This window comes from Elephas maximus, chromosome X (genome assembly GCF_024166365.1).
Source record: "Elephas maximus indicus isolate mEleMax1 chromosome X, mEleMax1 primary haplotype, whole genome shotgun sequence".
NCBI classification, from domain to species: domain Eukaryota; kingdom Metazoa; phylum Chordata; class Mammalia; order Proboscidea; family Elephantidae; genus Elephas; species Elephas maximus.
The window spans coordinates 171,631,702-171,647,192 of NC_064846.1; the positions used below are offsets into that span (position 1 = coordinate 171,631,702).

Sequence of the window (15,491 nt, forward strand, 5' to 3'; positions counted from 1 at the left end):
CTGCGACTGATTTTTCAGAAGTAGATCACCAGCCTTTCTTCCAAGTCACCTCTGGATGAATTCAGACCACCAACCTTTCTGTTAGCAGCAGAGCGCTTAACTGTTTACACCACTCAGAAACTCCTGGCCTAAGCACAATAGAGGCTTATTTCTTGCTCTTGTAATAATACTGAGAGACTGAACCTCCTCTGTCGTTCAGAGATCCGCTGTGATGAGGCTGTGCCCTAGCGCCATCTTCATTCCAGCCAGCGAGAAGTGGGGAAAGGTAGGGTGAGGTGCCCCACGGGAGGTTATCATGGACCAGGCTGTATATGGCACACATCACTTTCACTCGCATTCCATTGGGTAGAACTGTCATGTGGCCAGATGCAGCCGCAAGAGAAGCTGGGAAATGTAGACCAGCAGCACGCTCAGAGGGAAGAGATCTGAACACTGGTGAGCAGATAGCATCTCCACCATGTTGGTAGGTCCAAATGCACCTTCAAAGATTTTCTACTGCCAAAAGGTGAAGCAGTGAAGAAATGGTGCCTGTCACTATGGGGCGGGAGGGGGGGGATTAATCTTCATCTTTCCCATGATTTTACTTCCCAGTCACTTTTCTAAAATCCTATTCTCTTGAATATCACATTGATCTGAAAGAGTTACTGTTCCTTGATATTATAAAACAAGAGACACTATTATTCAAAAAAAATTTTTTTTGCTGGAAAACCAAACCAAAAATCCATTGTCATTGAGTCGATTCTGACTATATAATATTTTTAGTGGAAAGAAGGAAGTAATTGCTTCCACTGGGCTGTAAAATAACACAGCCAATGTACTGGTGTCAGGCATTAGCTATGTGTTTTAATTAAATGTTTTCCTAGAAATCCCATACCAAATAGTCAAAATCACTAATAAAATCTCCAGGAGACTCATTAAAATTCTGCCACACAAAATCCAGCCTCAAGTCTTTTTATAATAAATTGGTGGCTCAATTCATTAACATTACTTTTTATAGTTTCAAAATTCTTAATCAACTAGCATTGAGTAGGAATAAAGGGGAGAGGGAGGAGAGAAGGAATTTAAATTTACCAGAGCTGTGTTTTATTGACTGTGCAAAGGCATAACCCGCAAAGAACAGGAATTCCAGAACACTTAATTGTGCTCACGTGGAACCTATACATAGACCAAGAGGCAGTTGTTTAAACAGAACAAGGGGATACTGCACAAAGTCAGGAAAGGTATGCATCAAGATTGTATTCTTTCACTGTACTTATTCAATCTGTACGCTCAGCAAACGATCCAAAAAGCTGGGCTATATGAAGGAGAATGCGGCATCAGGACTGGAGGAAGACTCATTAACAACCTGCGTTATGCAGATGACACAACCTTGCTTGCTGAAAGTGAACAGGACTTGAAGCACTTACTGATGAAGATCGAAGACCATAGCCTTCAGTATGGATTACACCTCAACATAAAGAAAACAAAAATCCTCACAATCAGACCAATAAGTAACATCACGATAAACGGAGAAAAAGGTGAAGATGCCAAGGATTTGATTTTACTTGGACCCACAATCAACACCCGGGGAAGCAGCAGTGAAGAAATCAAACCACGCATTGCATTGGGTAAAGCTTCTGCAAAAGGACTCTTTAAAGTGTTAAAAAGCAAAGATGTCACTTTGAGGACTAAGGTGCTCCTGACCCAAACCACAGTATTTTCAGTCACCTCATCCGCATGTGAAAGCTAGACAACGAACACGGAAGACCGAAGATCAATTGATGCCTTCGAATTATGGTGCTGGTGAAGAGCACTGAATATACCGTGGACTGCCCCAAGTGGATGGCTTCAACACACAGAAGTTTATTCTCTCAGTCTTATAGGCTAGAAGGCCAAAGTCAGAGCACCAGCTCCAAGGCAAGGCTTTCTTTCTCAGTCAACTCTGGAGGAAGGTCCTTGTCATCAATCTTCCCCTGGGCTAGGAGCTTCTCTGCACAGGGATCCCAAGTCCAAAGGACATGCTCTGCTCCTGGCACTACCTTCTTGGTGATATGAGGTCCCCATGTCTCTCTGCTTGCTTTTCTCTTTTATATCTCAGAAGAGACTGACTTAAGTTATAACCTAATCTTTTACATAGAGCCCTGCCTCATCAACGTAACTACTGCTAATCCCACCTCATCAACATCATAGAGGTAGGATATACAACACATAGGAAAATCAGATCAGACGACAAACCAGCGGACGATCACACAATGCTGGGAACCATGCACTAGCCTAGTTGACACAGATTTTGGGGGGACATGATTCAGTCTATGACATCCATATCACAGAAGTCCCCAGAAAGAGAAGAGAAAACAGATGGGGTCAGGGGGCGGTTATCAACAGAATAATTCAAGGAAATTCCCAGAAAGGAAGGACATGAGTTTGCAGACTGAAAGGACCTTAAGAATGACACACAAAAAGTCCTCACACCAAGACACGCCACTTGGGAAAACTGATAACAAATAGAATAGCCCAGAAGCTTTCTTGAGAATAAAAACAGATTTCATACAGAGGATCAAGACACAGAATGGCCTAACATCTCAACAGCAAGACTGAACACCAGCAGAAAACGGAAGCCCGCCTTCAAAGTGCGGAAGAAAAATGGTTTCCAACCAAGGCTCCTACATCTGCCAAATAATTGATTCACTGTTCAGGTAAAATAACGACATTTTTAGACAGAGATGTCTAACCACGTGTTGGAATGGATTAAGAAAAGGTTTTTCACATTTGGGAATGTACAAGACAGGCCCTATATCAAAGAATCGTCCGACTCCAAATGTCACTACTGCCGAGGCTGAAATCCCCTCTTCTAACCAAAATCAGAATGTAATTATACTGAGAGTATAGGGACCCAAGATATATGCCTGGGTAGCTGGGGGGACCACCCCTTGCCTGTCAGTCTGTCGTACCGTGATGGCTGGCCTGTTGCTGTGATGCTGGAAGCTAGGCCACCAGGATTTTAAATACCAGCAGGATCACCCGTGGTGAACAGGTTTCGGCAGAGTCTGCAGACTAAAACAGACTAGGAAGAAAGGCCTGGCAATCTAATCCCAAAAATCAACCAGTGGAAACCCTGTGGATCACAACAGAACGCTGCCCAATACAGGGCTGCAAGATGAGTCCCCTGGATGGGAAGGCACTCAAAACACACAGTGGCCACAACAATAGACTCAAGCCTACCAGCAATTGTGAAGACAGTGTAGGATCGGGCCACATTTTCTTCTATCGTACATAGGGTCCCCATGAGTTGGAGGCCACTCAATGGCTACTAGTTGGGGGGAGGAGGGTGGGGGGGGTATGTGGTGAGGAAAGCTAAACCCTCCTATTTCTACAGTGGGAAGTCCATGTCGTTGTTGTGTGCCGTCAAGTCAATTCCAACTCAATAGCAACCCTAGGTGACAGAGTAGAACTGTCCCATAGGGTTTTCCTTGGCTGTAATCATTATGGGAGCAGATCACCAGGTGTTTCTCCCGGGTAGACACTCACTGGGTTCAAACCACCTACGTTTCGGTTAGCAGGCCAGCAGAAAGCAGCCAAGTGCTTAACCATTGCACCGCAGGGCTCCTTGGGAAGTCCATCGGTCTCCGTAAACCGTACAAACCAGAGTAGCAGTGATACACACTACAAAACCATCATTTCACAGTGTGGAAGCAAACACCAGAAGAAATCAGCTAAAAAAGTTTCAATGGCTACGGGGAAAAACACAGGGGAGAGCAGCTGGTATGATAACAAACACTGGCCAAGGATGTGACTGTTTAAACTGGGCCAGAATCCCTTTGATAAAAATAAAAACAAAATCTTAAAAAGATACACTAACACTCTGTCTCTTTTCCTTTCACCAAGAAGTAAAACGAAGCCTTGAGAGTTCAGACCATCTACCCTGCCTACACTCTTGCTGACCTTCAAAAACAGGCTTTGATCTGAAAGTCTTAGAGTCACCTTTGGCCAGGAGAGATAAGCCCGAACTTCCCACCGGATCCGGAGCACCGTTTTTCTTCCTTCTCCCGTCTAACAGAGGCAGCTGTCATCCGGTGCAACTCAACGCCTCGGGGCTTAGGAGCAGTCAGGTCCTCCTTGTCCAGAAAAAACAGGACCTTTGCTTTGCAAGTCAGAACTTCTGAGCTCTCTGAAGTTCAACCAAAGCAGGTTAGTCCATTTTTTTTTAAATAATACACTATTATTCTTCTAACTATGAAAAAAAGAAACTGAACCCATAGCTATCGAATAGATCCCAACTCACGACAGCCCCACGTGCTTCAGAGTCGAACTGTACTCCACAGGGTTTTCTTAGCTATAAAATTAGGGAAGCAAATCCCAGTCTTTCTTCTGCAGCACTACTGGGTGAATTCAAACCACCAACCTTTAGGTTAGTTGTTGTGTGCTGTCATGTCGATTCCAATTCAAAGTGACCCTGTATGACAGTAGAACTGCCCCTATAGGGTTTTCTAGACTGTAATCTTTATGGGAGCAGATTGCCAGGTCTTTCTCCCTCGGGCCACTGTTGGATTTGTACTGTCAATCTTTCTCAGTTAGGAACTGAGCCCTTAACCATTGATGCTCCAGGGCTCCTCCTTCAGGTTAGTAGTCAAGAGCAAACTACTAACCAGGGACCTTCTAACTAAGGTTAAGTTCCCCCAAAGAGAAGGCTTAAAACACTCACACTGGGAAGCAGTGCCGGGTCCATCCACCTGGGCGATGCAAATATGTGATCGACCAAGGTCACAGAAAACAGTCCTTCCAGAATATACCCTCCCTGTGTTGAAAGGTGGGTGACGCTGGCCATGTTCTATAACGGCCCACAGAGCAGCAGCACACAATCGACCCACAACTCTTTGCAGACCCTTCATCTGGGTGAAAGTTTTCAGCCTGTGTTTGCTGGAGGAGCTGTGGCTTGCAAAACCTGAAGATTTTCTCCTCAAAGCGGCGCGCCACTCCTGACTACAGGGCCTCAAAGAAGCAAAACCGGAATTAAAAAATCTATTCAGCCTGTCTACCCTCAACCAACTCCTAGGATGTTTACACCGTGGCCCAAGATGCAACAAAAGCTCCGTGACGCCTGGGGGGTTCTTGCCAGCGCCCCAGGGTTTCTCTCCTGCCCCCAGGAACTTGGTCACAAGACCTGAAATTATTTGCATTCTGACACAAAACAACTTTGGCAACAGGACAACTCCAAAATGCTTTCTGAAGAGAAAGATCAGCCCTTCCCAAGCAAGGAAGCCCGGCTCTTCACGCAGGAAATAGAAAAGTGAGTTAAGATATCCAGGCTCACTAGGACACGGTGAAAACTCTGGTTTTGTATGCGTCTTTCACTACCACACTACTCTACACTTGGTTCCTGAGCAAACTAGGTTCCTTTACGAAAAGGTGAATGTTACGACATGTTAAAAAATGCTCATAAGTGAACCACAAAGAATGAATTCATGGCACAGAGTGCAATGCGTAAGCTGAAGTTTACAGCTGGTAATAACCGTAGAAGCCTCTCCATCTACAGGTGTGAGTCAAGGGATATTCATGTCCAAGAGAGGAAGAATCTTCCACACATCGGACCTCGGAGCTTCCAGCCTCCAAACCCTGGAAGACGGCTTACGGTCTTGGGCTAGCTGCCCACCCCCGCACCCAGCACACCTCTGGAGGAACAGGGACAGAACCGGCAGACTGGTGAACGCTCATGCACGGTCTGGGCCCGAGTAATGAAGACACATTCCAAAGCCAGCTGGCAGGACAGGTCTACCACCGAAAGGGTCTTTCAGCACAGGAAAGAAGACGCGCTTCTTTCTGCCACACTATTAATTCTTAAATACAAATGAGACCTCAGGATTACACTCGTCCTGACAACTCGAGAAAATGCTGCAAACAGTGACTCAGATGTCACAATGCTGAGGAATCGCTGCACCAGAGTGGAAACCACAGCACCTGGGCTTTAAGAGCTCGGCTGCTGACCAAAGGGTCGGCAGTTCGAATCCACCAGCCGCTCCTTGGAAACCCCATGGGGCAGTTCTACTCCATCAGATATGATTGCTAAGAGTTGGAATCCACTCAACGGCAACAGGTTTTTTGGTTTTTTGGGGGGATGGGGGGGTTGCCAAGGCAGCAGAGTCTCAAGCCCTCACTCATCCACCATTTCTATCAGATAACCTGAAACGGGAGCATATTTCCCGACTGCAGTCACGGACGCCAAATTAAATTTGAACACAAAAATCATCCAAAATCCAATCCATCAATTCCTCATCCGCTGCGTTGGTTGTTCAGTGGTAGAATTCTCACCTCCCAATTGCATGACTCGGTTCGATTCCTGGCCAGTGCGCCTCACACGCAGCTGCCACCCATCTGTCAGTAGAGGATTGTGTGTTGCTAGGATGCGGAACAGGTTTCCACAGAACTTCCAGATTAAGACTAGGAGGAAAGGCCTGGTGATCTACTTCTAAAAAATCAGCCAGTGAAAACCCTAATGGATCACAATGGTCCAATCCACAACCAATCATGGGGACAGCCCAGGAGCAGGCAGTTTTTCGTTCCACTGGGCGTGGAGTCACCATGAGATGAGGGCCAACTGGACAGCAGCAAACAACTGAATTCGACAGACCCCTATTTTTCCTTTATTCATATTTGGTAAAGAATTTGGCTCTTAGGACAAATATAAGGGCATAAGGTGCAACACCTTGTCCTTACCTGAGAGGTGGCTCTGACTTCGTCCCCCTTCTCTCCCCGCCCCGAGTCACCAGGTCTCTGATGAAGGTTACTCATCATGGCCTCAGAAAATGGGAACCCTTTTCAAACCATTTGAGGTGGTATACTGGGTATTCAGCACCTCTCATCCCCACCCATCACCAAGCCCTGCCTTGGACCTGAACCTTCAGCTCTCATGGAGCCTGGCCAATAGTTTATAAAGGACATCTGCCACCTGGCTGTGTACTCCCCAAAAACGTGCCCCCACTTTCTCCCATCCCACCTGCAGCATCCAGAGTAGAAAGGAAGTAAGGCCCTGGGTAGCACAGTTTGCAATAGGCTGGTAACCCAGAGGCTGACCACCTAGGACCACCACAGAAGAAGCAGGCTTAGCGATCTGCTCCTGCAAAGATTACAGCCAAGAAAACCCTGCGAGGCAGTTGTGCTCTTAACACATGGGGTCTCCTAAGTCACACATCAACCACAGAGTAAAAAGGAGGTTCTCATAGCCAGTGAACTGTTTCAATGGTCTGGGGCCCCCTGAGAAGAAAGTCTGTTTGGGGGCCTGTCTATACACTGCCCCAATCCAGGGCTGGGGGGCTCCAATCATCCCAAGCCACATCTTTTCCACCCCCTCCAAGATGGCTCCGTTCCCAAAAGGCACCCTGAAAATCAACGGAGTCACAAAGGAGACTCCCCTGGCACCAGGCCAGCCCAAAATTAACTGAGGCATTCATGTCTTGCAGAGCTTCTGGCTGAAGCTCTGGCATTCTCAGAGACAGAACTCCCGCACTGTGAAAAGGAGGGGCTGGGGGCTTAGGCCTCCCCCTCAGCAGACATTCCTCAGGCTGCAGGGGGCGGCTGACACCCAGCTGGCGCGCAGAGTGCTCCCTAATGAATCCCAAAGACCTTCCCTTCTTGGAATGCAAGCCCCTCCGCTGACACTTTAGAAGTGGCCCTCTCCCCTCTCCGCCCCTTGAAGTTTTACTGTTTGCTGCTTGGATGGAAAGAACATGGAAGAATAAATGGCTGCACCACGGTGACTTACACAGGCTGAGATACCCTGCATCCAAGTGCAGCGTCGGCAACATTCACAGGTCAGGATCTTCATCACCTCTTAGGACCTGGACAGTATTCCTGGCTCCCTCTCCATCCAAAAAACCAGTAGCTGTCCAGTCAACCCTGACTCACGGCGACCCCATGTGTATCAGAGTAGAACTGCACTCCGTAGGGTTTTCCAAGGCACCTATGGGTGGGTTCAAACCACCGACCGTTTGGCTAGCAGCCTAGCACTTAACCATCTGTGCCACCCAAAGGAGCTAGCTAAGCCCAAGGTGGGGGGGGGGCGGTGGTAAACAGCAAGTTAAATGGCAAGTAACAGGAAGGGTACAGGGGACTGAACCTGACTCCTGATGCGGAGTCCCTGCTTCTCCCCAGTGCCATCTGCTTGTGGCCAGGATCACTTGCAGTACTGTATTTAATAGCTTTGTCATATCCAGTATTAAATAACACTGTCAGGTCCAATAGATAAGGCTTCCCACCTCTGCAGTACGGACTTCGGGGCCAATCGCTCTTTGAGGCAAGGGCTGTCCGGTGCACTGTACAATGCTGAGTACCAGTCTATACAACCTCTACCCACTAGAAACCAGTAGCAACCGGCCCCCGCAGGTTATGACAACCGACAATGCCTCCAGATATTGCCAAACGTCCCCTGCGAGTCAGAGGGCAAAGCTGCCCATGGTTGAGAACCACGTCCCATCTTTGCTTTACTGAGTAAGCGAAAGGATACAATTCTGATGCAACCTGCGCCTGACCCAAAACCAAAACCAAACCTGTTGCCGTCGAGTCAATTCTGACTCACAGCGACCTTACAGGACAGAGCAGAACTGCCCCATAGGGTTTTCAAGGAGCAGCTGGTGAATTGGAACTGCCGACCTTTTGGTTAGTAGCCAAGCTCTTAACCACTCTACCACCAGGGTCTGTGCCTGACCCAAGCCATGGTGTTTTCAACCACCTCATATGCATGCAAAAGCTGAACAATGAATAAGTAAGACCTGAGACAAACTGACGCCTTTGAATTGTGGTGTTGGTGAAGAAGAACGGCCTGCCAGAAAAAGGAACAAATCGGTCTTGGGAGAAACACAGCCAAAACGCTCTTTAGAAGCGAGAACAGCGAGACTTCATTTTGCTTACTTTGGACACGTTATCAGAAGGGATCAGTCCCTGGAGAAGGACATCATGCCTGGTATAGTAGAGGGTCAGCAAAAAAGAACACCCTCAAGACATGGACTGACACAGTGGCTGCAACAACGGGTTCAAGGATAGCAACAAACACAGCGCAGGACCAGGCAGTGTTTTTTTATTCTATGGACAAAAGGTCGCTATGAGTTGAACCCACATGACAGCACCGAACAACAGCATGTTTGCTTTAACGGGTTTATTAGCTTTTTAAGCCTGTGCTTAAGTCTTCGCAGACACAGGCCTGTAGGGTGGTGTATATGGAGGCACCTAGCAGGGCCAAAGTTTGTGTAAAGGGCTGTTTTCTTCCTCTGAGCCCAGTCACCGCAGCGTTGGCCCTGATAATAGGCTTTATTTACATAGTAAAACTCAAACAAATACTTGCTTCATCTGCATTTTTGTAGCTGGAAAATGGAAACAGAAGCAAGGGCTCCCAAGTTCTGTGTTTTCTGTTTCCCAGAGGGCGATGGATAAGGACTGGCTTTCCTCTGGGCGTGGTCTGACCAAGCGTCCGTGGAAGAGGAAGTAACAGGACCCTAAGTCCACTGTAGAGTGGCGTTCTCGGAATTTGAGGTGCCGGTGGGAAGCCCACCAAAGACTTCAAATGACAGAGTGTACAAGATTCTTAGCTCTACAGCGTATCTACATTGATTTGTAGCAGGAAATTTCCACCATGACTAGAGAAAAAACATACGAATTCCTCCTTCCGGAACCTGGGTGGTGCAAACGGTGAATGCTTTTGGCTGCTAACCAAAAGGCTGGAGGTTCAAGTCTACCCAGAGGCACCTAGGAAGAAAGGCCTGGCGATCTACGTCCAAAAGGTCACGGTCATGAAAACCTTATGGAGTAGAGTTCTATTCTGCAACACACGGGGTCACCATGAGTCAGAGCCGACTCACCTGCAGCTGGTACCGGGAGGCTCAGCCGCTTCACCTATAAATCAAGCCTGACTCAGGTGACCCTGTGTTTGCCAGAAGGTTTTCCGTGGCTGATTTTTCGAAAGTCCATCACTAGGCCTTTCTTCCAAGGCGCCTCCAAGTGGACTCAAACCTCCAGCCTTTTGCTTAGCAGCCTGGCACGTTCACTCTTTGTACCACCGAGGGACCCCACTTCACCTATAAAATGGGCTGATACGACGTGTCCATCTGAAAACAAGCGATTGAACCAGACTTGCTCTTGACATCTCTTCTGGATAAACTTCCAGGAGGCTTTCAAATGACATCCTCATTAGCACAGAAGTCTCAGCGATCTCTGATATCACATCAAGCTACTCCCAAGATTCTGAAAACTACAAAGTGGACTGGATAACATGCCAGGGCTTTATATGTAACTATTTAATTACAAGGGTTTTTTTTTTTTTTCTTTTAATACCAAAAAAAAAAAAAAAACTATTAACAGGAATGATTATTGAACAAGCCTTGACTGGATGTTTCAGTAGTTATTGGGGAAAAGAACAATAATGCCTGGATTCATCACAATTCCGGGAGGGGGCAACAATTTGCCCCCAGTCCCTATCACAGGGAGCCCTGGTGGCACAGTGGTTAAGTGCTTGGCCGCAACCGCAAGGCTGGCGGGTTCAAACCCACCAGCTGCTCCTCAGGAGAAAGACGTGGCAGTCTGCTCTGTAAAGATTACTGCCTTGGAAACCTTTTGGGGCAGTTCTATTCCGTCCTATAGGGTCGCTATGAGTCAGAATCCACTCAACAGCAACGGGTTTGGTTTTTGGGTTTTGGTCTCTGTCATAGCGCTCTCTTTCCTCTCTTTAAGTCACCGTGAGTGGACACTTTTTTCCCTTATCCTTTCCTAATAATGTGAGAGTCAATCCCGCTGTCAGACAGTGGGCACGCATCAGGGCAGGTCTGCAAAATGCTGCCAATACATGGAGAAAGAAAATACCAGACAAAAATCAATCCCGCCAGTAGCCCCATGTGGCTAAAAAGTATGTGTGTATCTATGGGGGGGGGGGCAGAATTTAGTACAAAAGTCCCAAACTATCCCGGGTCCTCTCCACCTTCTAACCAAAGACACAGTCCAGCCACATAGGGGTATCCATAAACACTAAGAAGCAGCTTACCCAGTGCCAGTCGAGTCCGACTCACGGAGTACAACTGTGCTGCACAGGGTTTTCAATGACTGCCTTTTCAAAGATAGATTGTCAGGCCTTTCTACCAAAGCACCTCTGGGTAGACTCGAACTGCCAACCTTTGGGTTAGCAGCCGAGCATATTAACTGTGCCACCCAGGGAGTCCAAGCAGCAGCTTAAGGGAGGGACTACGGACATCTCAGACAGATAAGAAGCTTAAGCATTTTGTTATTTTTCTGCAAAATCCTGAAGCACAGCCTGGAAAAGCCAAGCATATACCATGCTACGAGCACCGCCACACAAGCTTTCAAAAAAAACACCTTAACTACTTTGAGAGGGAGGGAACCAAAGGGCAGAATCAAGAACAAATCATCCCATCTGCCCCCAAAAGCCCACGGTGCGTGTCCACCGGGTTTTGCTGCCAACCTCGCCTCCTTGCACTTCTAGAACAGGGACCTCTCAAAGAGAATAGGAGCTACAAAGAATACGCCTGGAGTTTTAGAACTTGGGGTACCTGTGGAAAGGATTAGGGACACCAGGGCCCTGTTCTCCAGTTCCTGATCAGAGGACTGAGTTGTAGATTATGAAGCGACCTCTGACTTTCTGAGACTGCGTGAGAGCAAAAAGCAAGCTGCCTATCTCAAGGAATGTTTTACAGGTCATTCCATCTGCACGGAGACAAAGGTCTGAGGGACGTGTGTGGAATCATGCCTGCCAACTCTTTTTCAAGACATACGTGAAATGCTAAGATCTGAACAATTTACCTGATATCTTTTTATCTTTAACCATCATAACGCTCCCTGAAACCATTATAAACAAGGCACAAGCTAAGATGCTTCAAAAAACACACAGGAAAGGGCCCTAGGGTCCAGGGGTACATATTTGATGACTGCTCACCATCTGCAAGCAATCTAATTTGATAAACGGTTACACACGAGGAAGTCCCTGGGGGACGCAAACAGTTACACAATTATGGGCTCAACTACTAGCCAAAAGGTAGGTGGTTCGAACGCACCCAGAGCAACTTGGAAGGCAGGCCTGGTGATCTGCTTCCAAAGCATTGAAAACCCAATGGAGGGGTTCTTCTCTGCATACATAGGGTCACCATGAGTTGGGCAGCAACTAGCAGTAATATATGCTCTGGGGTAAATTTATAGTAAAAATTACCACCTCTTTTCTGAGTTCCACATCGATTCTCTACGTATGTAAACAAGCCCCTCCAAAAAGTCCCTAGCTTTGTAACTATATAAACACACATGGAGAAAATACAGAAAATCCGGTGTCACAACTGCTCCGTAGACAACAATGCCAGCCACTCATCAAATTCAACTCCCTCGGCGCGGTAAGGAGGCTCTATTTCTTCCCGCTGTGGCCAGACGGGCCAGCAGAGGAAACCAGTAAGTCACCTTCAAACGCTGCCAGTAGCCAAGAATTTTACATTTTGAAGGGAACTTTGTCCCTAGGAATGGCACAGCCCAACCCTTCCCAGAGAAACTGACCAACAGACACGTTTAACTGGAAAAAAACAGGGGCAGTGGTTTGTAGCTTATTTGTTTTTATAGGTTTGTGCAGTTCGCCTGTTAAATTTCAAAGTTTCAGGATGACTTTCTGTTTGGAAACAAGAGAATTCAAAGCTATAAAGCAAACCCCACGCCACACCCCCCCCCCCAAAAAACCAACCACATTCCTAATGAGAGACACTGGAGCTTTCCCTCTTATTAATGGCCCCGAAACCCCCCTTTTCTAAAGTACATTAACTGGAGCTGGAAGTTTCACAGGTAGGACGGCGCCATGGCTCCGGGCTGGAGCCGAGTCGGTAAATATTGATGTCTCACGGGAATCGGGAAGCCGGCCGGCGGCCGCTGCGGGTCTGGGCTTCGCGGTGACCAGGGGGCTGGGGGGCAGGGCCGGGACCCCAGCGAGGGCACCCCGGCCTCGCGGGGATGTCCCTGCCCTGACCTCTAGGCAGGCCGCAGGTACAGGCCGCCCCTGGCACGGCCGGCAGGACTGGGGACCCCGGCAGGCCCCTTCCCGGAGGGGGAGGGACGGGGTCCCGGAACCGGAGCCTTTACCTCGGCGCGGCCGGGGGCGCACGGACAGCACCCTCCGCGCCCCGCAGGTGCCCGCGCCCTCGGTTGCCGCCCCGGCCTTACCTTGGTGATGACGAGCGGTTCGCCGTGCTCGCGGCCGCCCTTCAGGGTGAAGCCCCACGGGGCGCCACCGCTCAGCTGCACCTCCACCAGGCGCCCGCCGTCGGCCTCGGCCAGGCGCTCGGGCCGCGCGCGGGCTTCGGCGCTCTCCATGGCCCGGCCTGGCCCTCCGGGAGCCCCGGCGCCGCGAGCCCGCCTGCGGCCGGCCCAGCCGAGAGGCTCCGGGCCCGCGCGGCCGCCAGCCCCGGGCGAACTTACGCCGTAACTTCAGAGAAGTGCCGGCCGGGCGGGAGGGAGCCGGGGAGGCTGGAGGGAGGCCGGGAGGCGGGCGCGGGGGCGGGGCCGGCGCGGGGCGGGGAGGGGAGGGGGCGCGCGGGGAGGGGAGGGGTGCGCGTGGGGGGGAGGGGAGGGGGCGCGCGGGGAGGGGAGGGGTGCGCGCGGAGAGGGGAGGGGGCGCGCGGGGGAGGGGCGGGGCGAGCACAGGGAGGGGAGGGGGCGCATGGGGAGGGGAGGGGGCGCGCGGGGAGGGGAGGGGGCGCGCGGGGGAAGGGCGGGGCGAGCGCGGGCCGGGGAGGGGGCGCGCGGGGGGAGGGGCGCGTGCGCGCGGGACTCCAGCCAGACGCCCGAGAGGGAGGGCGCGCGCCCGGGGGCTCCAGGGCCCGAAGGGAAAGGGGCGGGGCAGGGAGCGCGCGCCCGAGGGTTCCGCTTGTCCGTGGATGCACAGCGCGTGCCCAGGGGCTCTAGGGGACGGATGGCAGGGGGCGCGCCCGGGGGGTTCCGGGGCCCGGAGGGGAGCAGGGACAGGAAGCGTGCGCCTGGGGACTCGGCCCGTCGGCAGGGACAGGACGCGCTCCCCGGGGCTCCAGGGCCGGAGAAGCGGGGCGGGAAGCGCGCGCCTGGGGGCTCGGCCTGCCGGCGGGGTCAGGGCGCGCGCTCTTGGCTCGCGCGGCTGCCGCGAGGGATGGCAGGGGCGAAACTCCCTTCCTCCCTCAGTGCGCGGCGCACCCTCGAGGCTCCTGCAGGCGACCCAGACCGGGGGCGGGGGGAGACCTCGGGGCGGGCGGCCAGGGCGAGCAGGTGAGGCGGCGGGTGCCGGAGGTGAAGCGGCGGAAGCGCGGGCTCCATCTTGGAGCGCGTGGCCACCTGGGCGTCCCCGCCGGGCCTCCAGCCTTTGTTCCTCGACCTCGGGTTGCGGAGGGCAGCCAGGCAGGTGGGCCGGCTAGCCGCGCTGTCCGGCTTTTCCCGCGCGGCCGCTCCTCGGCCCCTAACCGGGGCAGGGGCGCCCGGCAGGCTGGGCGGTGCTCTGAAAGAGGGTGCCGGAGGGGGAGAACGCTGACCTGTCCCCAGCAGGGACTTCCCGCTCCCACAGCTTCCCTTCCTCAGCTCCAGCAGGGAGAGTGACAATACAACTTGTTTCCTCTATGTTTATAGCGCAGAAAGCCCTTCTGGCCAAACCGACCCTCGCTTCAAAGGCGTGTACCTCAGGTCTTAATGTCACACGTCGGCATCCCCCACCAAGGCAAGGTGGCGGTCTTGAGTTCAAGGAAGCTTGTGGGTAGAAAGGTATGCCACCCTTCCTACCTCTTTCCAATTTCCATAAAACAACAGTATAACCTGCAGTGACAGGAGTTTGCTGCTTTGCAAAAGTTTGTTTTTATTGTTTCCGTATTTGTCGCTGGGCTGTGGTGAACACCTGTTTTTTCAGAGCATCTCCTTCCAGGTACTTCAGCAGATGACGATGCTGGAAGAATACCGGACGGAGAGTCCAACCGTGTCCCCGGGTCCTTATCTGGGCACTCACACTGTCAGGCTGGCACAAGGAATCTGAATTCTGATCTCAGTTTCCTCAGTGGTCCAGGGAAGGACCTGGACTCTACAACCTCTAGATTCGGTGACTGCCTCAAAGGCTGATACTTCTGTGTTTCATGGAGCCTGGGGGGTAAGACTGCAAACTCCACTCAGCTGGCAGCTACCACCCCATAAATAATGTCCAAGCTGTAGTTTCCAGAATGCCTCTAGTTAAAAGTGTGAGCTATCTTTACTTTTTTTGAAGGGGGACATAGGGAGTGTGCCTCTCAGAATCAGTGGATCAAGCTAACCCACACATTTGATTAAATTGCACACAATATACACAAATGAGTGTATGTAAAATGGGGGAAACCTGAATGATCTGGGTGGATTGTACCAATGTCAATATTCTGGTTGTGGTTTTGCAAGATGTTCCCATTGGGGGAGGTGGGATGAAGAGTACTTGGGACCTCCCTGGGTTATTTCCTGACAACTGCCTGTGAATCCTCTGTAGTAAAATCTTGATCAAAAGGAGGAATATGCAA

At 50.7% G+C, this 15,491-nt stretch overlaps 1 protein-coding gene across 12 annotated transcripts in view; it reads right to left on the reverse strand.

Moving 5' to 3' along the window:
* The window catches only part of SHROOM2 (shroom family member 2), a 294,895-nt gene extending 281,456 nt beyond the window's left edge, over window positions 1-13,439 (reverse strand). For 8 of the 12 annotated variants that reach the window (XM_049872266.1, XM_049872267.1, XM_049872268.1 and 5 more), the window contains exon 1: window positions 13,162-13,438. In XM_049872266.1, coding sequence (XP_049728223.1) covers window positions 13,162-13,311 — 150 coding nt within the window. In that variant the 5' untranslated portion in view covers window positions 13,312-13,438. Of the gene's footprint in view, window positions 1-13,161 lie in introns of all 12 variants that reach the window. The other 4 variants (XM_049872260.1, XM_049872259.1, XM_049872265.1 and 1 more) reach the window with 3 other exon arrangements.
* Between the last annotated feature and the right edge of the window lie 2,052 nt (window positions 13,440-15,491).